Source organism: Suncus etruscus, chromosome 4, assembly GCF_024139225.1.
Source record: "Suncus etruscus isolate mSunEtr1 chromosome 4, mSunEtr1.pri.cur, whole genome shotgun sequence".
NCBI classification, from domain to species: Eukaryota; Metazoa; Chordata; class Mammalia; order Eulipotyphla; family Soricidae; genus Suncus; species Suncus etruscus.
In genome coordinates, this window is record NC_064851.1 from 89,620,968 (window position 1) to 89,648,248 (window position 27,281).

Here is a 27,281-nt window from a genome sequence, read left to right on the forward strand (position 1 = left end):
TAGTTTTTCATTATTACTTAAAGTTTTGGGGTCACAACTGTATATTGATGTATTTAAGATAAACTCCTGGCTCTGAGGTCACAAATCATTCCTGAGGGAGTTTGGAGACCATATAAGGTATCAGGGATCAAACCCAGGACAGAAGCATACAAAATAGGCACCTTACCAACTGTATTATTTCTCTGGCCCAATACTGTATAAATTTGGATAATGAAAAAAATAACTAGATAAAAGGTGACTTGCTTGGGGTGCAGAGAATCAAATGTGTAAGCTACACCTTCTCCTACTGAAAATGGTGCCAGGGAAAACCTGTGGGTTTATAGTTAGGTTAAGTGAAAGGCTGCATGTAATAAAACTCATAAAGAACCCTATTAAATTTGATTGTGAACTTTTCCTTATTAGTACTAATATGTCTCTTAGTAGAGACACAATAACTTGTGTCTCACAATAGCTTTTCTGGAAATCAATAGATCCTGCAGATTCTCACCTTTTCAGCAAAGACAGGGTTTCCTGATAAATAACTCAAGTGCATAAACTCCAGATGCAGAGTTCCAAATTCTGCCAAAATACTGCTGCCACCTGAGGCCCAGGGCCAGTTCCTTCCAATACCACTAAAGAATAGAAGAGATAAAAAGACTTATGGATCACACTTATTCAATTCTCCATAAACCCTCCGCACTTCTAAAATAATATAATAATAATAACATTTAGTTAATAACTTTTGGTTAAAAGAGAAATCTATTGAATAATGGCATTTCAGTTAAAGTTCACGTCAGATATTTAATAATAGTCTATACAGTTAGTTTTTTTCTAGTATAAAAATTGTGTTAGGCTCACACCAATCTCCAAATAAAAAATAATTATTTCCTGTAGTCAGAAAGAAGTTGCTGCTTTCTTTTTGGTTATAAGCAAATATTTTAGAAAGTGCAAGTCTAATATTAAATGTAAGTATAATAGAAAGCAAAACTATACAAAAACAACATCCTACTGTGCCCCCACTCCCAAATAAAAACCATCAATAGTTTAATTAATCTCAGCCTACAAGTCCAAGATTTATTGGTAGACATTCACATTCTTTCCACTGTATATAACGTAAATTTCAAAGACACACTGATTATATATCCATTCTGTCTCCAAAATGTCCATTAATTAGATTTCCTTACATTTCTCCCCATACTACTTACCAGTTTTCTAAGGTACTCACTCATCCTGATCTATCAAGTATTTAAACAAAATGATGTAATTCAAATTTAAAAGGGGCTAAGAACATAAGCTCAAATATTATTGCCTCATGGTTCATCCTGGGTAAATGCTTTTAAGAATGAATTAATTCTAAATACACAAACACATATAAAGTAGCTCTTGCTGCTTAGTCATTGCTACATAGTCTTAGATTTGCTACATAGTCATACTCTTGGGTACAGTTTATTTCTTGAGAGCCACTTAAAATGTCAAGACATATGTAGTAATTTAAAAAGATTTCAAGATTTCTCCTGACCATAAATCCCCTCGCAGAAAGCTGAAAATCATTCTGGTTTTGGTTCAAATGTACATTTACTACAAACTTACTGTTTCCAGAATATATATTTCTATATATATATAGTATATACATATTTATAGTATATATTATTATTCTTGGTACATATAAAAATGGTTACAATGAAATAAAAATCACTCTTCTTCATAGGTCTAAATGCATAATGTGTGGGAAATAACTGAGCATAAATGATTCCAAATGAGTAAGGCAAATGCCAAAATAAGTGTCTGGAAAATTCTTTAAGCACTTAAGAGCAGAAGATGCACCAAGCATAAGATGGTAGGGTTACCCATGATTCTGTAGGCAGGAGACTCCTGATTACTATTTTGCAACTTTTTTTTAATTGTTATCATCATAGGAGTCACACTTGGCACATGTGTGACTTGGAAATCATGCCATGCTGTAATGAGACTCTAGGAGCTCATGCATAAGTCATGTATTCTATGACTTGAGTGAACCCTCAGTGTACTGAGTTTATTCTTGAAGGAGAAGTAAGAAAAAAATGAGAGAAAGGAGAATATGAACAGGAATAGAAAAGAGCAGGAACGTAGCTAGGAACTAATGTAGCTTCTAAGGGAGGGCTTTGGGAAAGATGGTGCTGTGCAAGACAGGGAGAAGACAGGAATCGAGACTAGAAATTTAACTTCAGTGGCCTTTGGACTTGTCTTCTTTCCAAGCTAACTTTTTTTTTTGTTATTGTTGTTCTTGGGCCACACCTGGCAACACTCAGGGATTACTACTGGTTCTGTGCTTAAAAATTGCTTTGACAGGCTCAGGGAACCACATAGGATGTTGGGAATCAAATCTGGGTTGCTCCTGCGTCGACAGCCTATGAGATAAACATTCCCACTGTGCTATCGCTCTGGCCCTACCAAGCTAACTTCTTTTTTTTTTTTTTTTTTTTGGTTTTTCGGGCCACACCCCTTTGATGCTCAGGGGTTACTCCTGAATAAGCGCTCAGAAATTGCCCCTGGCTTGGGGGACCATATGGGACGCCAGGGGATCAAACGTGATCCTTCCTTGGCTAGCGCTTGCAAGGCAGACACCTTACTTCTAGCGCCACCCAAGCTAACTTCTTTATAAACCTCTCCCCTAGATTTCCTTCCCACTTTGCTTTTTGCCTTATTTATTTACTTACACCTTAAGAGTAAATCCTTCCATTTTTATCATTTTTTCTTCTGCAGGGCTTGATGCTGTAGTAATTATGAAAGTTTTGAAATTCCCAATTGGCCTCAGTTTTATTTTTTGTTTTTTTGTTTTTAGAACAAAATCTAGTTAGTTCTGAAACACATACTTATAGTTAACCTAAGTTATAAAGTGAACAAAACTGGAGGTTTAAAAATTATGTATTCTTTTATTTGAGAAAAGTATCTTATATTATATTCAATTTTAAGATTTAGTATTTTTGAAATTTTATTTTTATTGAAACTATTGTGATTTACATTGTGATTTTTGTTTCTTTTTAGAACAAAATCTAGTTTGTTCTGAAACACATACTTATAGTTAACCTAAGTTATAAAGTGAGCAAAACTGGAGGTTTAAAAATTATGTATTCTTTTATTTGAGAAAAGTATCTTATATTATATTCAATTTTATGATTTAGTATTTTTGAAATTTTATTTTTATTGAAACCACTGTGATTTCCTTCATAGTTGAGTTGCAGACATGCAATGTCTAATTTTATTTTTGTCTAAATGTCTAAAGTCTCTCTAATTTTTGTGTGCTCAGTCAAATTAAGTTTTGGTTACAAGTGATTTTTTAAGATTTTTGTTTATGTTTTATTTTGGGTCCCACCTGATGGTGACTGGATGCTACTCTTGATGTGGTGCTCAAGGGTTTGTGGTTACCAGGAATCCAACATAAGCTACCTCATTAATGCACATGCTTCAGCACTTTGAGCCATCACTTTGCCTCCTTAAGATACTTTTTTGGTCTTTTATTTCAGAATCTACTTATAAATGTGTGTTTATGTAATTTTCACTGCTAGAAAATAATGTTAAGAAAGTATAAAAACTAGAACTGAAGGTATAGTATAGTAGGTGCTTTCCTTGAATGTAGCTGACCATATTTGACCTTAGACAACACATATGGCCCTGAAAGCCCCCCCATGTGTGTGTGTGTGTGTGTGTGTGTGTGTGTGTGTGTGTATGTGTGTATGTATGTATGTATGTATAAACAGACAGAGTTCTACTCTCTTTGTCTGAGGTCAGAGTGTAAGTACCCTATACCAAAGATTAAGCTTTCTAGATCTCACGGTCAAAACAAATCTCATATGGGTGTAAGGTTTAAAATCATCTTTAATTTAATTATTCCTGTTTCATTATCTCAAGGCAATGTTAATGTCTTTTTGATCTCTATTTATCAGGGTTAACAATATTTTGAAAAACATTATAAGACAAAGTCTGTGTTAAAAACCTGTTAGTTTTATAAGGCAAGGATTATCTAAGTATTCCCAAATATGCTATAATGACTGTATTTTAAATCAAAATGATGTACCAGCATATGGAAATGTAGACACAAAAAAGGTAATTAACATGATTTGGGGAGGTTCCAAGTGTTTGGTTTAAAGAAATCTGAAATGAAACCCTAATATTCATATCACTTTAGTTATTTATTTCTCTTTTAATCAAAGTTCTCTTATTTAAATTTAAATTCTTGTTTGTTTGGGGGACATGCTAAGGGATCACTCCAAGTGGGCTTGCAGGATTGGCAAAGATTAAATATGGGTCAGCTACATGCAAGGCAAGTACCTACTGCTATATTATAGCTTTACTTCTAGTTCCTATGCTTTCTCAACATTAATTTTTCCTTGTTTGGGGCCACAGCCATAGGTTCTCAGGAGTTACTTCTGACTCTGTGCTCAGAAATTATTCCTGAAAAGCTTGGGGAACCATATGAGTTGCTGGGGAATGAACTTGGATTGGATGCATGAAAGGCAAATGACCTATCTGTTGTGCTCCAGATCCCTATACTTGAAATTTAAGTGTAAGCTAATGTGCATATTTTACAGTTCAAGTAAAAATTTCTATATAAAAAGGTATAAATATTTTAAAAATAAATATCATGCTTAAGAGTAACTAATTTTGATAATTGCAATGAAAATATGTTCTTAAAATCAAGTTGCTATGATTTCTTTGAAATTGTAGAATACTGGGCCCGGAGAGATAGCACAGCAGCATTTGCCTTGCAAGCAGCCAATCCAGGACCAAAGGTGGTTGGTTCGAATCCTGGTGTCCCATATGGTCCCCAGTGCCTGCCAGGAGCAGACAGCCAGGAGTAACCCCTGAGCACCGCCGGGTGTGGCCCAAAAACCAAAAAAAAAAAAAAAAAAAAAAAAGAAAAAGAAAAAAAAAGAAATTGTAGAATACTATTTTGTTTCTTTTAGAAGCTATAATTTGAATGCAATATTAGCAATTGGGTAATATACTGCTGTGCTCACAAAGAAGGGCTAATTATTTACTGATCTCATAAGCAATAGATACCTTATGTTTTCCTTCTTTCTCCTAGGACTGTTTAGCTGCACCTCTGAAAAGAACTAGTAAATTATAATGATGCTTCTCTATTTAGGTTTGAATTCCATGACAGAGAAGCTCTATTATGTTCTAGAGACTATCCTGATTCAATTTGGAACATTAGGAAGTACTTTTGCCTACTCAGTTTCATCAAATACGGAAAAAAATTATTGAACAAAAAAAGCAATTCTCAAAGTTTTGAGGTGAAAAATGGAAGTTTATTTGTGATTAGCTAAGACTTTCAGCTTAAATGGGAAATGGGTCAATAGTTTCCTGAAGAATTCTTTCCAGAATAACCACTGATTGATCAGTAACAAGTTTCCATCAAGTTCATATTCTTTTTGAATTTTAGTATGAATGAGATAAATAATTATGAAGTCCATGAATGAGTTTTTAAAAACATATTCCCAAAGCTAATAAATTTTGGAGTTAAGGAATGTTGGCTTGGGATTAGAGTGATAGCATAGTGGCCAATCCAGGACGGACCTGGTTCAATCCCCAGTGTCCCATATGGTTCTCCTAGCCAGGAGTGATTTCTGAGCATCACTGAGTGGGACAAAAAAAAAAGTTGGTTTAGCCTTCTTTTTTTTTTTTTGACTATAAATTTTTTTAATATGCTTAAGGGTCTACAAGAAAGATTGAGCATAAATAGAGACTTAGAGACATGAAGAAGGACCCTAATCACATTTCTAGAAACTAAAACTTTAACATCTAAGATCAACAACAAACTAGATCATGTTGATAGGTAACAGAATACAAAAGGAAAGATCAATGAATATGATGATTGATAGAAATAATTCCAAGTTACACAGAAAATAAACTGGAAGAAGTATAATTAGAGCATTCAGTGAACTCTGGGTAAACTTAAAGCCAGCTAATATAATGTGTTTTTTAATAATATTTTATTTAAACACCTTGGTTACAAACATGACTGTGGTTGGGTTTCAGTTATATAAGAGGACACCCCCCATCACCAGTGCAACATTCCCACCACCAATGTTCCAAATATCCCTCCTCCCCACCTCACCCCCACCTGTTTAGCCTTCTTGTTAAAAAAGGATTTCACAGAACTGATTTTTTTTTTTGGTTTTGTTTTGTTTTGGGGCTACACCCAATGGTGCTTGGGTTATTCTTGGTCTGTACTCAGAAATTAGTCCTGGCAGGCTCAGGGAATCATATGGGATGCCAGGAATCAAACCGGTTTGGCTGACTTCAAGGCAAATCCACAGAGCTGAATTTCTGAGGTTTTTAATGTAAGATTACACTGGAATAGTAATTCCAGGCACTGACATTCTATGCTTAATCTCAAATTACTAACTCATCCACAGAAATTTCAACTTTAGAGGCATCATCATGCAGAGACACAAAAGCAGCAGGAACACTGCTTAGGTCGAGGCTGACAGAAGCCCTGGGAAACAAAGAGGCGAGTGCCCCTCCCCCCCAGAGGACAAAGCTAAGCTGAGAGGCACAAGCCCCTCCTTAGCTGACAGAACACAGGCATCGCCCACCCACAAACAACAAAAGCTCTGCTTCACTCTGAGGTTATGCTTGTCTCCCGATCAATGTAAACCAGCAAAACACGTAGAAAAAGAACTATTATGAGAAAGTAGTACACTTTCATTACAAAGGACTCTTTGGGAAAGCATTGCAGAACACCATCATGCTTAGAAAATGGAAGACGATGGATCTCAAGACCCAACATGTAACGCCACCTACATAGCATCTCTTGGAAAGACTTTAGAGAGAAAATTTGAAGGATGTTCAAGGAACTCAAAGAATCCATGGAATGAATTGAACGAACCACAAAATAAGAAACAAGAGGACATGAAAGTAGAAATAACTCCAAACTGGAATATCTGGGCTAAAAAAACTTGGTAGCCAAAATAAAATCCTCAGTGGAAAGCCTCACCAACAAAGTAAAAGCTGCTGAAGACAGATCAGTGAGCTGGAGGATGAGATGCATAAGAACTCCATACAACAGAAGAGGCTAGAAAAGAGCCTTAAAACAATCATTCCCACCAGCAATGCCCTTACTACCATTGTCATGATAGTTGTCAGTGTAGTTATTTATTTATTTATTTATTTATTTATTTATTTATTTATTTATTGTGGTTTTTGGATCACACCCGGCAGTGCTCAGGGGTTATTCCTGGCTCCAGGCTCAGAAATTGCTCCTGGCATCACGGGGGACCAAAAGGGAACGCCGGGATTCGAACCAATGACCTCCTGCATGAAAGGCAAATGCCTTATCTCCATGCTATCTCTCCGGCCCCTAGTTATTTTTCTAACTCACTCACCACTCTTTGTGGTAAGCTTTAGCTCATGCTTTCAGCCCTCATCTTTATTGTCTCTGGGTATTATTACAATACCATTTTTTATTTTTCTTAAATTACATAGATGAATAAGACTATTCTGTGTCTATCACTCTCCCTCTGACTTATTTCACTCAGCATAATAGTTTCCGTGTCCATCTGTGTATAGGAAAATATCATGACTTCATTTTTTTCTGATAGCAGCAAAGTATTCCACTGTGTATATGTACCAAAGTTTCTTTAGCTACTCATCAGTTGTCATGCATCTGGGTGTTTCCAGATTCTGGCTATTGTAAATAGTACATAGTATTTCATTGTTTATATATACCACAGTTTCTTTAGCCACATATCTGTTGTCAGGCATCTGGGTTGTTTCCAGATTCTGACTATTGTTAATAGTGCTGCAAAAAATATAGGAGTACAGGAGGCATTTTTTTGTGTTGTGTTTTTGTGTTCCTAGAGTTTATCCCTAGGAGTGGTATAGCTGAATCATACGAGAACTCAATTTTCAGTTTTCTGAGGAATCGCCACATTGTTTTCCATAAAGGCTGGACTAGAAGGCATTCCCACCAGCAGAGAATGAGAGTTCTTTCTCTGCACACATTCCCACTAGCACTGATTGTTCTTATTCTTCGTGATGTGTGCCAGTCTCAATGGTACCTCATTGTTGTTTTGATTTGAATCTCCCTTATGACTACTGATGCGGAACACTTTTTTTTTTAATTTTTTATGGGTCACACCCCGCAGCGCTCAGGGGTTTCTCCTGGCTCTATGCTCAGAATTCACCCCTGGCAGGTACAGGGGACCATATGGGATGCAGGGATTCGAACCACCGTCCTTTTGCAAATGCCCTACCTCCATGCTATCTCTCTGGCCCCTAATGTGGAACACTTTTTAATTTGCCTTTTGGCCATTTGTATTTCTTTGAGGATGTGTATGTTCATTTCTTCTCCCCACTTTTTGATATGGTTAGATTTTATTTTTTTGTTAAGTTCTGTCAGTAACATATATCTTAGATATTAGGACCTATCTGATGGGTATTGGATGAATAGTTTCTCACTTTCTGTGGGTGGCCTTTGTATTTTAGGAACTATTTCCTTTGAGGTGCAGAAGTTTCTGAGTTTAATATAGTTCTGAGTTTAATATAGTTTGTTTATCTTTGCTTAACTTTTTTTGGACAGTGATGTTTCCTCCTTGAAGAGGCCTTTAGTCTCAATGTCACAGTTTATTTTTTCCTACATGTTGTTCTATATACCTTATAGTTCTGGGTCTGAAATCAAGGTTTTTAATCCATTTGGATTTGACCTTTGTGCATGGTGTTAGCTGGGGGTCTGAGTTTGCCTTTTTTGCATGTGGCTGACCAGTTGTCCCAAAACCACTTGTTGAAGAGGCTTTCTTGCTCCGTTTTTGTTTACTGCCACTTTATCAATGATTAATTGATTGTATGTTTGCAGAGCATTCGCTGAATATTCAAGTTTATTCCATTGATCTGAGGGTTTGTCTTTATTCTGATACCATGCTGATTTAAGGACTATTTCTTTGTAGTTCAATTTAAAGTTGTGGAAAACGATGCCTCCCATTTTCTTTATCCTAAGAGTTGCTTTAGCTATTTGTGGGTGTTTGTTGTTTCAAATAAATTTCAGGAGTGTTTGCTCCACTTCTTTGAAGTATGTCACAGGTATCGTTAGAGGAATTATGTTACATCTGTACAATGCTTTGGGGAGTATTGCCATTTTAATTTTAATCCTCCAAATCCATTAACAGGGTATGTGTCTCCGTTTTCTTGTGCCCTCTTTTATTTATTTATTTATTTATTTATTTATTTATTTATTTATTTATTTATTTATTTATTTATTTATTGGTTTTTGAGCCACACCCAGTGACACTCAGGGGAAACTCCTGGCTCTGTTCTCAGAAATAACTCCTGGCGAGGAGGACCATATGGGATGCTGGGGATTGACCAGGTCTGTCCTGGATCTGCCACATGCAAGGCAAACACCCAACTGCTGTGCTATTGCTCTGGCCCTTTCTTTTATTTCTTGAAGCAGTGTTTTGCAGTTTTCTTTGTATAGGTCCTTCAGCTCTTTAGTTGACTTCAAGGTATTGGAGTTTTTGTTTTTTAATGTATATTTCTATATCACTATTTTGTAAAAAGGCCACTGATTTTTGGGTGTTCATTTTGTAGACTACTACTTTGCTATATGAATCTATTGTTTCTAAAAGCTTTTTGATAGAGTCTTTAGGGTTTTCTAAATAGTAGTATGCCATCTACAAACAGCAAGAACTTGATTTTTTCCTTTCCTATCTGGATACCCTGATATGAATGCAGATAATTATGATAATTATATAATGAGATATCACTACAATAACAATAAAATCACAATTTGTAAACATAAAATTTACATGCTACTCAACTAAATCAACATAATTTTAAATATATTAACAAAATATTATATAAAACTGGAATAATTGTCTTAAATCTTTATATCCATATTTATATGTTATCAAACTTATCTCTTATATATGAAATAAGTATAATTGGTAAAACTTTAATATTATTTTTTATGAAATAAAAATACCTGGTACCCAGGGTATAAAGGAGGGGCATACTGGGATGCATGCTGGGAACAGGGGTGGAGAGGACTACATTGGTGGTGGGAATACCCCGATTCAATGTCACTATGTACCTAAAAAATTGGTGTGAAAGATTTGTAATCCAGTTTGGTCAAAGTAAATTAAAAACAAACAAACAAACAAAAAACCCAAAACACTGGTAACCTAAGTTAGTTCTTAAATTGAGTAATTGGGAAATTTTACCTGGTTCAGAAAAGCTATGTTTCACACCACTGATCTTAAATTAAGATAAGTTGTTGGTTAGTGCCACTGAAGCCAGTGAGAAATTACTGTTGGGATAAACAACAGTATCAGTTATACCAAAGTTAATGTTGGTATTTGGCAGAAGTTCTAAGGTACAAACATGTACAAAAATATTAAAGAATTTTATCCAACAGGTTAAAAAACAAGCACACTGAGAATATATCTTTTCAAATTCAGCAAGTAAAGTTCAGTCAATCAGTCACTCACAATTTACTGCATGTTTTCTCTGTGCCAGAACTCCTGATCCTGTGCTCAGGGATCACTTTTGGTGGTGCTTGGGGGATAATGTGGCAATGGGGATCAGTCTATGGTTGACTGAGTACAAAGCAAGTACCCCCATTCTCTATCTCTTTGGTACCAAAAGTTTATGAAGAACCATTTCTATTTTTTCCAAAGACTGTTCTTATAGGTCGTCAACAAAGTAAGAGGGCCTAACTAAAATTTTATTAGTTTAAAGTCATTTGACAACATAGGCACACATGGATACTTTGTTGATCTTTTCTAGATATTAAACTACTTGAGAGTAACTGTGAAAGACACATATCCTTTCTTTCACTATAATTCAGAGAGGGTAATTATTATTTTATTTAATTTGGTTTAGGAGCTACACTTGGAGATGCCAAGGCTTACTCTGGTTCTGCACTCAGGAGTTATTCCTGGTGGTGCTCAGGGACCATAAGGGATGCTGGAGATCAACACTGGAAGGACTGCATACAAGTCAAACACCCTGTCTGCTGTACTATCTTTCCTCCAATTATTATTTTACAAAATTAGTAAAATACATGCTAAAGTAAGGAAGGTATGATGGGGAAATATAGTCAAATGCTTCAAATTCTGTACAAATTCCCAAATGACAAACTAACAGTAAGAAAGTTTAAGAAAGCAGGAAGATGCATAGCTGGTCAGATTCAATAATTACTATATTATTTTAAGATGCTTCATATAAATTTGTTTATTTTCCTTGACTGATATAAATCCAATCAGACAAAAGCTAGAAAGTAAACTAAACCATTTTACAATTTTAAAATGGTAGTTTTTCTTTTGAATTCTTATGTAAGAAGAATCACACAAACAAAATTGTGTGCATGACTTATGGCAAGAACAAAAAGAATCAGGGTTTATGCTGAACAGATGCTACAGAATAAAACTACCAAGCTAGTTCATTCTCATTTTCCAGCCTTCTGCCTACAACTTATGGTTTAGATGCTGTTGAAAACTGTGTTATGAAACAGATTGGCAACTAAAGTTCTGAAAACATAAAGATTAGAAAAATCATGACAAAAGAATAAAAAGGATAATAGAGAATAAAGAATAAAGGCAAACAATAAACTGTTCAGGAAAACTAAACAACAAAGACAGGTTTATTTCTCAATAGAAAATTCACAATAGAACTTTTACATCTCTATCTGTTCTGCTTGGGTACTCAATGACATCCTTATAGAAAAATATAGTCAATGGTAAAGTGTCATCTGTGTATATATAATTAGCTGTAAGCTGACTGTGACATTTTTGTATGTAGAAATTCATCTTAATGATTGGAAAATAAACCTAAATGCAGAAATACAACTTGGTTTCTTTTACCACCGACCTCTCAAATACTTATAAAGTAGTATGTATAATAATTTGATGATAGTTATATTTATGTTTTACATATACACTACATAGATATTTTACATTCAGCAAATATTTGCAATGATTCATTAAACCATATTTCTTTTTAATATTAAATTCAAGAAGTGGTTATTCTTTTATGACTGAAACCCAACTACAAACATGCTTGTAATCATGATGCTTAAATAAAGATATATATATATATATATATATATATATATATATATATATATAAAATGGCAGTCCAAAAAAATAAAATTCAAGAAGTGGCTGCCATCACAAAAGCACCAAGCCCACTCAGGACAGAAAGGCTAGTAAGAACAACTCTATTCTCCCTAACGCTGTCCTTGTAGACCCAAGCTTGGTGGAGGTAGTGGGCAGGGACCCCCTCCTCCACCTTTCCACCTCAAGACTTTTCACCAGCCATCACAAAAGCCCCATGTACACACAGAAAATATATAGCCCCAAACCAAAAGAGCAACCCATCAAACTAGTGTACAACACTTCTTTCATACTTGGGTAACCTCGCTTACCTAGAATAAATTAACCCCAAAAAAGATATACATACAACCACTTCTTATACAATTAAAGAACCCACTTATTTTAAACCCACTGAAAGTCTGGCACTCTCTACCACCCACTGCAAAGAAGAATGAAGAAACCAAGGAAGAAACCAGCAGCTGGGGATATAGAGAGAAATCCTAGCAAATTTCCAATTCTTGTAAATTTTCAAATCACACAAACCTTATAAATGAGGACCTAGAATCAGCATTTAATATCTTAGCAATGAAATTCAAGGAATCACTAACCAAAGAAATTAAGAAATTTGTAGATAAACAATTCAACCAACTCAAGGAAGAACTCTATCAGAAGATGAGAGAATTCATATAAATGCAACTAAGAGAACAAAAAACATGCTAGCAATCCATAATATCAGAAATAAACACATAGAGAATTGCAAGGAAGAACAATAAGACAAAAATAAGCCAACAATAACAAAGAAGTCAATAAAGGGAGAAAAATCATTGAAAAAAATGTAAGGTATTAATGAACAAAAGACAAAAGAAATAATTTCTAATAGGAATAGCAGCAGGGAGGAAAAGGGAAAGGGGAGAACAAATAGTGAGGAAATAATAGCAGAGAATATTCCCACTCTCTCTTGAAAGAGATGGCTGTACAAATCCAAGAGGTGAAAAAAGTATCAAACAAAGCAGTCCCTAATAGATCAATACCAAAACATATAATAATCCAAATGTCAAAAATCAAAGAAAAAGATGGATTCTTTAAAGCAATAAGAGAAAAAAATCTTAAGTACAAAAAAAGGAACATAAGAATCAAACCAGATCTTCCATTTGAAACAATTCAGGCAAGAAGTCAGTGGAATGAAATATTTAAACTAATGAATGAAAGAATCTTCCAACACAACAAGACTTTCATTTACATGGGACAGAGGGTTCTCAAACAGAAAAAGAAAAAATATTTTTGCTAACCAAACAGACTCTAAATGAACTAGTCAGAGTTCAATTGCACAAACAAAATCCCCAATTGTAACAGCAACCATACACAAAATAATTGCACAACAACCCCCCCTGTCAATAATTTCCTTAACTGTCAATGGACTAAACTCTCCCATTAAAAGGCACAGAGTAGAGGGTTGGATCAGGAAACAAAACTCATATATCTGCTGCTTTCAGAAAGCACACTTAAAGCTGAGGAATAAACACAGGTTCAAGAGTAAAAGTATGGAAATCAATTATACATGCCACCGGGTTGGGGGGAAAGGACAGCCATTCTGATACCAGACCAAATTGCATTCAACCTCAAAAATAAAAAGTACTCAAAGACAAAGATAGACACTACTTATTGATCAGGGGAACATTGGACCAAGAAATAATAACTCTGATCAACATTCATGTACCAAAAGTAGAGCCAACAAAATATGTAAGGCTTTTTCTTGCAAGCATGGAAAACAAATGTATGGAATTGTGACATTAGTGGGAGATTTCAACACACCATTATTGTCACTAGACAGACCCACGAGGCAGAACACTAGCAAAGAAATAAAAGCTCTAAATGAGAAACTACAAGAAATAGGACTAATGTTGCAAAGGCCCACGGTGGGTGTTGACGAGATGTGATTTCTGCCCAGTGCTCTGAATGTCAAAGTAAAGAAATTCAATGAAGTGTGGATAAATGGCGGGAGTAACTATGACTCTCTTAAGGTAGCCAAATGCCTGGTCATCTAATTAGTGATGCGCATGAATGGATGAACGAGATTCCCACTGTCCCTAACTACTATTCAGCAAAACCACAGCCAAGGGAACACGCTTGGCGGAATCAGTGGGGAAAGAAGACTCTGTTGAGCTTGACTCTAGTCTGGCAAGGTGAAGAGACATGAGAGGTGTAGAATAAGTGGGAGGTCCCTGGTGCTCCTCCATCCCATGTGGAGGCAGGGTGGGGTCTGCCGGCCTTGCTAAATTAAGCATAAAATAAATGGATCTAACTAAAAAAAAAAAGAATTAGGACTAATGGACTTATATAGGGCCCTCCCTCTTCAGAAAACAGAATACACATTCTTCTCAAGTGCTCATAGAACCTTTTCTAGGATAGACCAGGCCTTATGACACAAATCTAACTTACTTAAAATCACAAATATAAGAATTATACCAAGCACCCTATCAGACCACAATGAAACAGAGATCAAGATTGACAGTAAAAAGAAGATGTGGAGAAAATCTAACTCCTAGAGAGTAAACAACATGCTGCTCAACAACAGCTGGATCAGAGAGGAAATCAAGGAAGAACTAAAAAGATTCCTTGAGATGAATTACAATGAAGAAACAAATTGCCGAAATCTATGGGACACAGCAAAACCAGTAATTAGGGGAAAAGCACACCAATACAGGATGACATTAGGGAAGAGGAAAAGGACAAAATCAATAGCATAAAGGGAAACCTTAATATCTGAAAACCAGCAACAAAGGAACCCAAACACAGGTAGAAGACAAGAAATAATAAAAACCAGAGCAGAAATAAACAACATAGAAACAAAGAAAACAATAAAAAGAATAAATGAGACCAGGATCTGATTTTTGAAAGAATAAACAAGATAGATAAACCGCTGGCAAGACTCACAAAGAAAAAAAGGGAGAGCACCCTAAAAAACTGGATCACAAATAAAAGGGAAGAGATGATAACAGAATCTCAAGAAATCCAAGACATCATGAGGGCTTATTATGAGCCCTCAGGTAAGTACTGAGTACTCAGTTAATTTAGAGAACCCAGAAAAATATCAACAAATTCCTGGTAAAATAGCTAAAGCAATCATTGGGACAAAGAATATGGGAAGAATTACATTCCCCAACTTTAAACTTTACTACAAAGGAATAGTTACCAAAACAGCATGGTATTGGAATAACGACAGGCCCTCAGATCAGTGGAATAGGCTTGAATACTCTGAAAATGTTCCCCAGACATACAACCATGTAATGTTTGATAAAGGAGCAAGAAATCCTAAATGGAGCAAAGAAAGCCTCTTTAACAACTGATGTTGGTACAATTGGCTAGCCACTTGCAAAAAATTGAACTTAGACCCCCAGTTAACATCATGTATGAAGGTAAAATACAAATGGATTAAAGACCTCAATATCAGATCCGAAACCATAAGATATATAGAACAATACATAGGCAAAACACTCCAGGACATTGAGACTCCAGGCATCTTCAAGGAGGAAACTGCAGTCTCCAAGCAAGTGAAAGCAGAGATTAACAGATGGGAATATATTAAGCTGAGAAGCTTTTGCACCTCAAAGGAAATAGTGCCCAGGATACAAGAGCCACCCACTGAGTGGGAGAAACTATTCACCCAATACCCATCAGATAAGGGGCTAATCTCCAAAATATACAAGGCACTGACAGAACTTTACAAGAAAAAACAAATAATCCCATCAAAAAAATGGGGAGAAGAAATGGACAGACACTTTGACAAAGAAGAAATAGAAATGGCCAAAAGACACATGAAAAAATGCTCCACATCACTAATCATCAGGGAGATGCAAATCAAAACAACAATGAGGTACCACCTCAACCACAGAGAATGGCACACATCACAAAGAATGAGAATAAACAGTGTTGGCAGGGATGTGGAGAGAAAGGAACTCTTATCCACTGCTGGTGGAAATGCCATCTAGTTCAACCTTTATGGAAAGCTATATGGAGATTCCTCCAAAAACTGGAAATCGAGCTCCCATACGATCCAGCTATACCACTCCTAGAAATATATCCTAGGAACACAAAAATACAATACAAAAACCCCTTCCTTACACCTATATTCACTGCAGCTCTATTTACAATAGCAAGACTCTGGAAACAACCAAGACGCCATTCAACAGACAAATGGCTAAAGAAACTGTGGTACATATACACAATAGAATATTATGCAGCCATCAGGAGAGATGAAGTCATGAAATTTTCCTATACATAGATGTACATGGAATCTATTATGCTGAATAAAATAAGTCAGAGAGAGAGAAAAATGCAGAATGGTCTCACTCATTTATGGGTTTTAAGGAAAATGAAAGACATTCTTGCAATAATAATTTTCAGACACAAAAGAGAAAAGAGCAGGAAGTTCCAGCTCACTTCAGGAAGCTCACCACAAAGAGTGATGAGTTTAGTTAGAGAAATAACTACATTTTGAACTGTCCTAATAATGAGAATGTATGAGGGAAATGGAAAGCCTGTCTAGAGTACAGGCGGGGGTCAGGTGGGGAGGAGGGAGATTTGGGACATTGGTGATGGGTTGCACTGGTGATGGGTGGTGTTCTTTACATGACTGAAACCCAAACACCATCATGTATGTAATCAAGGTGTTTAAATAAAATATATAAAAAAGAAAGTCTAAACAGGCTAATCACATCTAAAGAAATTTAAACAGAAATCAAGAAATTCCCAATAATAGAAATCTAGGGCCAGATGATTTTACAAGTGAATTTTATCAAACATTTAGAGAAGAATGATTACCATTGATCCTCAGGCCCTTCCAAACATCAAAAAGACAGGAATCCCCCAAATCCCTTTATGAGGCTAATATCACACTCATTCCCAAAGCTAACAAAGTTACCACCAAGAAAGAAAACTACACACCAATTTCACATGGATGCAAAACTCCTTAACAAAATCTTAACATATTGTATCCAACAGCTTATCAAAAAGATTATGACAAAGTGGGTTTCATTCCAGGGATGCAAGAATGGTTCAATATATGCAAATCAATCAACATCATACACCATATCAACAAAAAGAAAGACAAAAACCACATGATCATATCAATTGATACAGACAAGGAATTTGACAAACTCCAACACCCATTTATGATAAAAACACTCAGTAAAATAGTGTTGGGAGGAACCTTCCTCAAGATAATTACAGCTGTCAATAAGAATCCATAACCAACATTATTATTATTATTATTTTTTAATGGTGAAAAACTGAAAGCATTTCCATTAAGGTCAGGAACTAGGCAAGGCTGTCCACTGTTTCCACTTTTAGTCAACATAGTAGAAGTCCTAGCAATAGCACTCAGACAAGAGAAGAAAATCTAAGGAATTGAAATAGGGAAAGAGAAAGTAAAACCATCTCTCTTTGCAGATGATATGATGATATACATTGAAAATCTTAGAGTCCACAGAAAAGCTCCTAGAAACAATAAACCAATACAGCAAAGTGGCCTGCTACAAAGTCAATATACTAAATACAGTAGCATTCCTTTATACAAATAATGAAGCAGAGGAGAGATAAAGCATCATATTTAATATATATATATATATATATATATATATATATATAAAATATCAAGTGTCTAAGAATCAACCTAACAAGAGAGGTGAAAGACCTATACTCATGAAAACTTCAAAATGCTTCAAAAGAAATTGAAGAGGACCTAAGGGATTGAAAGAACATCCCATGCTCATGGATAGGAAGAATCAACATCATCAAAATGACTATGTTATCTAAACTATTATATAGATTCAATGCAATCCCTATCCAAATTCAGACATCATTTTTTAAGAACCTAGAACAATCAATTATAAAGTTCGTGTGAAACAACAAAAGACCAATGTTAGCTAAATCCATATTGAAAAACAAGAAACTGGATGGCATTTCTTTACCTAACCTGAAGCATTACTATACATACAGTGATCAAAACAACATGATACTGGATACAGAGTCTTAGACCAGTAAGTCAGAATAAAATATCCAGTGACATACCCCTAAATATATAGTCATCTAATATTTGACAAAGGAACCAAGAACTTGAAATGGGACAAAGACAGTGTATTCAACAACTGGATTACCAGTTTGACTGTAAGAAATTAAATATTGATCCATATCTTACACCTTATACAAAAGTTAACTCAAAATGGATTAAAGACCTTGAAATCAGACCCAAAGGTATAAAGTTCATTGATGAAAACATAAGCAGAACACTCCAAGACTTATACCTCAAAAATGTCTTTGATAATAGAATGCCAATGGCAAGAGCTATAGCATCAAACCTAAATAAATGGGTCTACATTAAGCTAAAAGTTTCTGTATGGCAAAAGAAACACAGGCTAAAAATAGAAGACAGAGAAAAATTTTGCAGTCAACACATCTGATAAAGATTTGATATTTAGGATATACAAAGCACTCACAAAGGTTAGCTCCACAAAACCTAAAACAAAACAAAACAAAACAGAAAAATGGGGAGAAGAAATAAACAGATACTTCTCTGAGGAAGACTAAAAATGGTCAACAGACACAAGAAAATATGTTAATCATCACTTATCATTAGAAAAATCCAAATAAAGAAAACAGCAGTGAGGATGGCACATATCAAAAATAGTGGGACCAATATTTGTTGGTGGGGATGCCTTTAAGAAAGGAACTCTCATTTTTCTTAAAACCCATAGATGAGTGAGACCATTCTGTGTTTTTCTCTCTCTCTCTGACTTATTTCACTCAGCATAATAGATTCCGTGTACATCCATGTATAGAAAAATTTCATGACTTCATCTCTCCTGACAGCTTGCAATAATAATTTTCAGACACAAAAGAGAAAAGAGCTGGAAGTTACAGCTCACCTCAGGAAGCTCATCACAAAGAGTGATGAGTTTAGTTAGAGAAATAACTACATTTTGAACTATCCTAATAATGAGAATGTATGAGGGAAATGAAAAGCCTGTCTAGAGTACAGATGGGGGTCGGGTGGGGAGGAGGGAGATTTGGGACATTGGTGATGGGAATGTTGCACTGGTGATGGGTGGTGTTCTTTACATGACTGAAACCCAAACACAATCATGTATGTAATCAAGGTGTTTAAATAATATATATATAAAGAAAGGAACTCTCGGGCCCGGAGAGATAGCACAGCGGCATTTGCCTTGCAAGCAGCCGATCCAGGACCTAAGGTGGTTGGTTCGAATCCCGGTATCCCATATGGTGCCCTGTGCCTGCCAGGAGCTATTTCTGAGCAGACAGCCAGGAGTAACCCCTAAGCACCACCGGCTGTGGCCCAAAAACCAAAAAAAAAAAAAAAAGAAAAGAAAAGAAAAGAAATAATCAATCATTTTACTTATAAGGAAAACTAAAAGAAGAAAATATTCCCCTACTGATGGAGTTTGGGATTAACATAGCATTACAAATAGTGCAAACTGTTAATTCACAGGATTTTATATAATAATTAGATCCAAGTGAACAATTTTTTCTTTCTTTTTTATTTTAATTACTTTAAGCTCTGAGGTTACAAAATTGTTCATGACTGAGGTTCAATCAAACAATGTATATTACCTGTCATCAGTGCACATTTTCCATCACCAGTGTCCCAATATCCTGAAGAGAATGATCCTTAATCTATTGAGGGCAAGATTTGGGTACGTAATTTAAAAAATCTCTGGGAGATTAAGATATTTGGTACAGAAAGAGAGAAGCTTAATTTGGAACAAATTATATCAGACGAAGCAATATCAGTTTTTCAGTTAGAACTTGTCTGAAATAAATTGTTTTGAAATAAAGCATTGAACTAGTAGAATTCCAGTTTTTATGGATTGGGGATATTCTTGGTAGAAAATATATCTGACAGCTCTTATGAGTGCTTCTTTCTCCTAAATGTCCATTTAATAACACTAATAAAATATAATGTTTATGGGCTTTCCTTGCCTTCTCAATAAAAAAAGGAACATACTTTTTGATCCAATGGAGAAAATATAAATTCTTCATATTTAAAATGATGTAAAATTCTTGATATGTAAGATAATCTACTTTGGTTAATAGCAAGATGTCAATGTGAAAAATGGCACAATTATCTTATAATGCAAAGTGATAATAAGAAAATAAAACAGGATGATGTAATCTTAAGGATAACTTATTTGATTGGCTTTTGGGAGACCATATTGAAAGGAGGGTAATAATGAAACCTGCAAGATTGGGAGAGTCTCCTACAAGTACCTAAGATGGGCATGACACTGCAAAGCATAAAAACAGTGGGCTAGCTGTTGGGCAGAATTATATTCAGAGTGTAGGCTCATGCAACAGTCTACAGGAGAGCTGATAATGGGCAGATCATATGGAGAACGTAGGCCAGAGTGAACTTTTGGAGTTATTATTCTGAATGCAGTAGAAGTCACTCTAGAGTTCTGAACAAAGGGTGATGAAATATAATTGGCATTTTAAAGTTCATTCTTGCCAAGAGGGGGGAGAAAAGGACTGTATGATGGAGATATAATCAATTGAATGAATATTCAGGCAGGAGACAGATGGTGACAAGGACTAGGTGTTAATAGTAGAGACAATCAGATATGGAGAGGCTTGGACTATGTCTGGAAATAAGTGTCAGAAAAAGGTGGATTTGGAAATAAGGCAAAAATATACAGCAAGACTTATTTCTATAACTTTCAACTTTAGTAGCTGAGTAGGCACTGGTATTTATAAAAATAGAAAAGACTGAGGTAATAATAGGAATGATAGAAACATATGAGACAATAGCAGTGAGGGGTAGGAGGACCAGTCCATGGTAAGAAGGTTGCACAAAGAGAAATAAGTGCAGTCAGGGTAAAGAAGGGTCCACTATGACAATGACAGTTGGAACTGATCACTCTGGACAAGAACTAGATGCTGAAAAGGGATAAAGTAATATGAGTAGATGGTACCCCTTCATTAACAATACTGTAAATCATAGTGTCAAACAGGAAAAAAATAAAGACAGAAAGAGTAAAAGAGAGAGTGAGAGAGAGAGAGAGAGAGAGAGAGAGAGAGAGAGAGAGAGAGAGAGAGAGAGAATAAAATGCCTCAGAGTCAGGTGGGGTAAAGGGAAACTGGACATTGGTGGCAGGAAATGTCATTGGTGAAGAGTGGTGTACAATGCATGACTGAAACTCAATCCTGAACAATTTTGTAACCATGGCGCTTAAATAATTATTTAATAAAAGGGTAGAAGACCACAAAAAAAATAAAAAAAGAGAAAAAAGAAAATTTGAGTACTGTTTTTTTACATTTTTCCCCTAATAATCATCATTTGTAATTAAGGGTAAATTATTTGATCAGTTAATTATTTGTTTTATTGTTTTTATTAATGTCAATGTATTTTCAGATTATTTTTCAAATACATTTTCTGAGATTATTAAAACATTATGAAAATAATATGAATATAGAAAAATGAAAAAAATATAGGAATGGCTACAAGTAGCAATGAATCTTACTGAGTCTCCAAATTCTATTATTCTTCAGAGTAAACATAATCAATAATTTAATAAACTAACATCAAAATGACCTATTGCATGGCCATGGACACAAGAGTCAACTTTCAAAATACTGATGGAAGTATACATTCATACATACCTACCATGTTTAACACAAAATAAAGTCTCTTGATGCTTTATTCTTTTACAGATATACTTTATTCTAGTGCCTGAATAACTGTAATTTATTTAATCATTTTTATTTTGCTTTATGTTTTGTTGTTATTAACACTGTACCACATATGTGAATGAAAAAGCTTCCAGAATAAAACACTGAAGGAAATTTTTCAGGAAACATATTTAAAATTTAATATCAATAATGAACACTGTTATAAAGATTTTCTCCAAAACAGATTATCTCTATTCATGGATGAACATGTTACAGTTACTAAATTTGGATTTTCTATATTTTTAAAACTTGGCTAATGGGGGTGTGTGGAAGTGGTAGTGCAAGTGTTAGGACATTTGCCTTGCACGTGCTAACCTAGGACAAACCTTAGGTCGATTCCCCCGACATCTCATATGATTTCTGAGCGTATAGTTAGGAGTAACCCTTGAGCATCACTGGCTGTGGCACAAAAACAAAAACAAAACTTGGCTAATCTGCTAAATAAAAAATATCAAGCTAGCTTAATCTTCATTTCTTAAATTGTGAGTTTCTGATAGTCAGTGAACTGCACACTTTTTTTCAGAGAAGTACATACTTAGGGACTGTCTCATTTATATACTGTTATTGCACCTTCCTCTTCTATTAAAATATTCTTTATGAATTTGTAAAAATATTGCATACTTATTGTTATGAATGAAACAACATGGAGATGAATGAAGAAAAAGTTTTCATTATATTCCTGCACCTTGTAATTTCTCTTATATATCCCATTTGCTATTCTTCCTAACTAATATTACAAACATGTATACAGGTATAGCTACTAAATATTTAATATTCAAAATTAATATTGCTATACAAAATAAAAATCTTGATATTGCTCTGGCTTTTTCTTTTTTTGATTTTACTGCAAAATTTCCCAATTTATTTCTTTCCTATAAAGTAATTTTATTAATATTTCTCTATAAGAGAAGGGTAAGAAAAGCTGCATTTTTTGTGACCTTCATTTTATTTTTTCCTTTAAAAATTTTTTAAAAAATTTTTTATTGTGGCCAAAGTAAATTACAAATCTTTCACAGTGATATTTAAGGTACATAATGACAATAAATGAGGGGCAATCCCACCACCAATGTTGACCTCCTTCCACCCCTGTTTCTAGCATACATTCCATATCTCTCTTCTTTATCCCTCAGAATAACAGTGTAACTGGTCCCCACCTGCACAGCTTGTTGTAGATTGGGTATCAATTCTGTCATTATTGACTTTGGGTTTGAAGTTCAAGCCTGATCATTTTTTATTTCCACTAAAAATTTGTACAACTGTCTGGTCTTGGTAATTGAGTATACTTTTAACGCAGAACTGACAAATAGAGTAGCTATTGGTAGAGAATGAGTCAAATCGTTTTTAGATGTTATTTACGCACAGAGAATTTCCAGGTTGACCTTGGACAATTCTCTTAAACGATCTAAGGCAGCATTCTCCTGACCTTCAAAATAAAGTAACAACCCACAACCCACCTAGTAAGATTTGGAGGGATCAGACAGAAAATACACATGAAAGTGCTTGAAACTATAGAGAGTTATCCCAGAAAAGTATTTTTAGCTTTTGCATTAAGCAACTGACATTTAGCTAACTAAAAGAAATCTGTTTTGGGGTTTTACTCCTCAATTTTAGAGATGTCTACTCAATAAAAATAAATCCACCAAATGTTCACTTGGAGATAGAAATTATAACATGAGTAATAATAAAACAAAGTAAGGCATTCCCAGATTTAAAAATGTAACAAATTGCTTCTTTTAACAGCCAACTTCCTTAAAGCTACTTAATTGCTGTACAATCGCCAAATACATATCACATTAAGAAAACTCTTACATGTCTTACAAGCCTAGAAATAGGTACTTAAAATATTTTGGTAGAAAGACACAACTGTACAGACCCATGACATTATATGAGTTAATCAGGAAGAGGATGAATAAGTTGCCCAGTGATTTTTCTTCTCTGTCACCCACCTCATAAAAGGTAATATATATATATATATATATATATATATATATATATATATATATATATATATATATATTAGTTTTATTTGGACAGATGTAGTAAATTCTTTCTGTGAGTGAGTGATTTAAAAAAATCAATCACAAGTCCTTATTGAATCATCATTAAAAAGTTCTCTATGAATATTCATATGCATAGGAAATTACTGAAGAATATTCTCTAAAATTATCTCCTGCCAAGACATGGATCTTTTGGGGATTGGGGGTTGGGAACCATCTCCATCAATGCTCTGCTATCAGGAAATAGTCTTAGTAATGCTTGTGGGACCATATTGGATGCTGGGGATCAAATCCATGTTGGACAAGTGCAAGGCATGAGGGCATTATTGCTTCAGCCCATATATGATAGGACATTTATCACACACTCTGTTTAGAATTAATTTCTTTTCTTTTTATTTTGGTCACATCTGGCAGCGCTCAGGGGTTACTCTTGGCTCCACACTCAGAAATCGCTCCTGGCAGGTTCGGGGACCATATGGGATGCTGGTTTTCAAACCAACGACCTTCTGCATGAAAGGCAAACACCTTACCACCATGCTATCTCTCCGGCCCCTGTTTAGAATTATTTTTAAAAGTCTATTATGGAAATCTTTGTTGAGACCAAACTTATCCATTGTGCCAATTACTTTACTATAGTCAATAAAAGATTTTTTTTAATGACCAGGGTTTACAAAATGGCTGACATAATAACTGGGACCTGGGTTCAATTCCTGGCAACTATGTCGTCCCTTAATCCCTATGAGGCATGATCCCTGTGCACAGAGCAAGGAATAAACCACGAGCTTAGCCAGGGTAGGCCCTCCCTCACAAAATTTATAGTATTTTTCATATAAATTGGTGCTGTCACTTTATTTTTACTAGAACTCTGCTTCTCATCAAAAAATAAAATTTAAACTTCACTCTGATACCAGCACAGGAAATTTTCCCCACCACTTTGACTTAAAGGAATGTTCTCCAAAAGTTTCAAATTTAAAATGACACTAACTTGGACAGAGTTAGACATTTTAAAAAAGATCCAGATCTATTTGTGTCCAGTATCATTTTTTTTTTTTTGCTTTTACTTGCCGTCATTTCCTCCCTCATGGCCCTGGCCAGGCCAGGATTCTAGCTAATATCCTTATTTTGTTATTCAAAAAGAGAAAAAGTAAGTTGTGATGATGTTCACACAGCTTTGTGAACATATTAAAAGCCAATTACTTGCTTATATTGAATGGGTAAGTTGTATAGTATATAAATTATCTCTTAATAAATTACTTTTAATTTAGATAGAGTATTTAGAATCAAAGAAATGGTATAGTATAATCGTTCATCCAGCTGACCCAGGTTTGAATTCTTAGGAATACAAAAGGACCCCAATCGCTGCCAAGGATGACTCCTGAGCACAAATCTACAAGTAGTCCTGAGTATACTTTTGGTATGGCCCCAAATCCTCCCCCAAATAATAATAATAATAATTAAAAAGTAAAATGGAGAAAGGAGGGAATATAAAAGCTTTTGTAATTATCTTTTAAACAAAATTACTTGCCAAAAGTAAAATCCATAATTTTCTATGTATTTTATTAAAACAAATAATTACATTAAGTAAATGTAAAAGATTATATTCATTCTGTTATTTTGATTTCTTTTTTTTTTTTTTGGTTTTTGGGCCACACCCAGTGACGCTCAGGGGTTACTCCTGGCTATGCGCTCAGAAGTTGCTCCTGGCTTGGGGGACCATATGGGACGCCGGGGGATCGAACCGCGGTCCGTCCTAGGCTAGCGCAGGTAAGGCAGGCACCTTACCTTTAGCGCCACTGCCCGGCCCCTATTTTGATTTCTTAACCATTTTACAAAGGTCACTTTTTTAAATATAAAACATAGTATTGAAAATTTTATTTATAAGGGAAAATCAGAAACATTTTTCTTTTATAAAAATCCAAAAAGGGGATGGAGTGATAGCATAGGAGGCAGGGCATTTGCTTTGCATGTGAGGTGCTGACCTGGTTTCAGTCCCCAATGTCCCATATGGTCCCCTAAACCTGCCAGGAGTAATCTCTGAATGCTGCCAGATATGGTCCAAAAAATAAAAAACAAAACAATAAAAAGAATCCAAACTCAACAACACTAAAAACATGAGATCCAAATTACATCTACCAAACTTTATAATCTGTCTGTTTAAGTGGTAGGTGGTAGAGTAGAAGAGGAGAAAATCTGTTTCACTGGTGGAGGGAAGTTGACATTGGTGGTAGGATTAATACTAGACATTATATGTTTAAAACTCAACTATCAATAACTCTGTATCAGAGTTCTTTAACTGAAAAATATCCAAATATTTGTTTAACATACATTTAAAGTTGAGTAACTAAAAAGGAAGCATATAGTCTTATGTTTCCTAGATATGACTAGTATAATCATCCTGCAAGAATATTTTTCAAAATGTAACAAAAATGCTAATACACTAATTTTTCTAAATAAAGAAATTTGCCTTATGAAATAATTACAACTGCTGGGGAGTGGTCAGGGAAAGAGTTTGGGTCACAAACAGAAATGCTCAGGGGCTAGTCCTGATATTGTATTCAGAGTTTACTCCTGGAAGTGTTTATTAGACCATATATAGTGCTTGAGATCAAATGAAATAGGCTGTATCACAATTTTAACTCCAAGAATAAATTCTTAAACTACAAGTTATAAATGCATGGACAATACTTTAGATTATTATTTATACAAGGTATAATTAAAAAGAGCTTGGCTACCTAACAATAAGATAAAGATGAAAAATTATGGCTATTAAAAACAATAGTATATGGTGGTCATTTAGATCATTTAGTGATTCAGAGAATTTTAAAAATATTTTTAACTTTTAAAATGAATATTGGCTTTCAATATAGGTTTAAAGCATAAATATATATGTATGATCAATGCCTATATTAAATTGATAACTAAAAGATGCACTTCATCCTTCAATAATACAAGTTACCTCATTTAGCATTCACCCACCCTCATCTGGTAACCCTCATATGGCCTTTTAGTTTAAAGTTTCACTCTTGCTTTATTTTATCCACTAACTTTTTTTCTTTAGATACCACATATGAGTGAGTTTTAAAGGAGGGAAGAGCACAAAATATGAGTATAATTTATGTCCAAATTCCTGGCTAACCACTAAATAAGACACTGGTAGATTATCAGAATAGCATCTGTCAGAGATCAGAGAAAAGACAGAACTAGAGGAATCATAAAAGTTCAGTTGTTTTCTGACTTAGAGTACTCCTGAATCTATGCCTAACTCAGGAGGCAGAAGGCTTGAAGATTTTCTGATTTCATGTATCAGAGGACAAAGGACCATAGACATTGTTTAAATCCTTGCTAGAAGGCTGAATTGCATAGGTGCAGAAAAGATTCCCAGGAGGCCTGGTTAAAAACAGTAACAGCAGGAAATGGGGAAAAAAATAAACTGAGATCTCAGGGGACCACTCACTGCAAGGGAGATAGAATTTAGGGTCTGATTAAAAGA

General features: G+C 34.9%; 1 protein-coding gene and 1 long non-coding RNA gene across 2 annotated transcripts in view; both read right to left on the reverse strand.

Annotated features, from left to right (window-relative positions):
- LOC126006058 (uncharacterized) overlaps positions 1-27,281 on the reverse strand; it is a 684,655-nt gene that overhangs the window by 493,015 nt on the left and 164,359 nt on the right. The gene's annotated exons all lie outside the window — the stretch shown is intronic.
- Positions 1-27,281, reverse strand: part of MAN1A1 (mannosidase alpha class 1A member 1) — a 221,995-nt gene that overhangs the window by 30,824 nt on the left and 163,890 nt on the right. Inside the window, 1 exon segment of the mRNA XM_049771358.1 lies at positions 488-611. Within this exon segment, the coding sequence (XP_049627315.1) occupies positions 488-611 (124 nt within the window).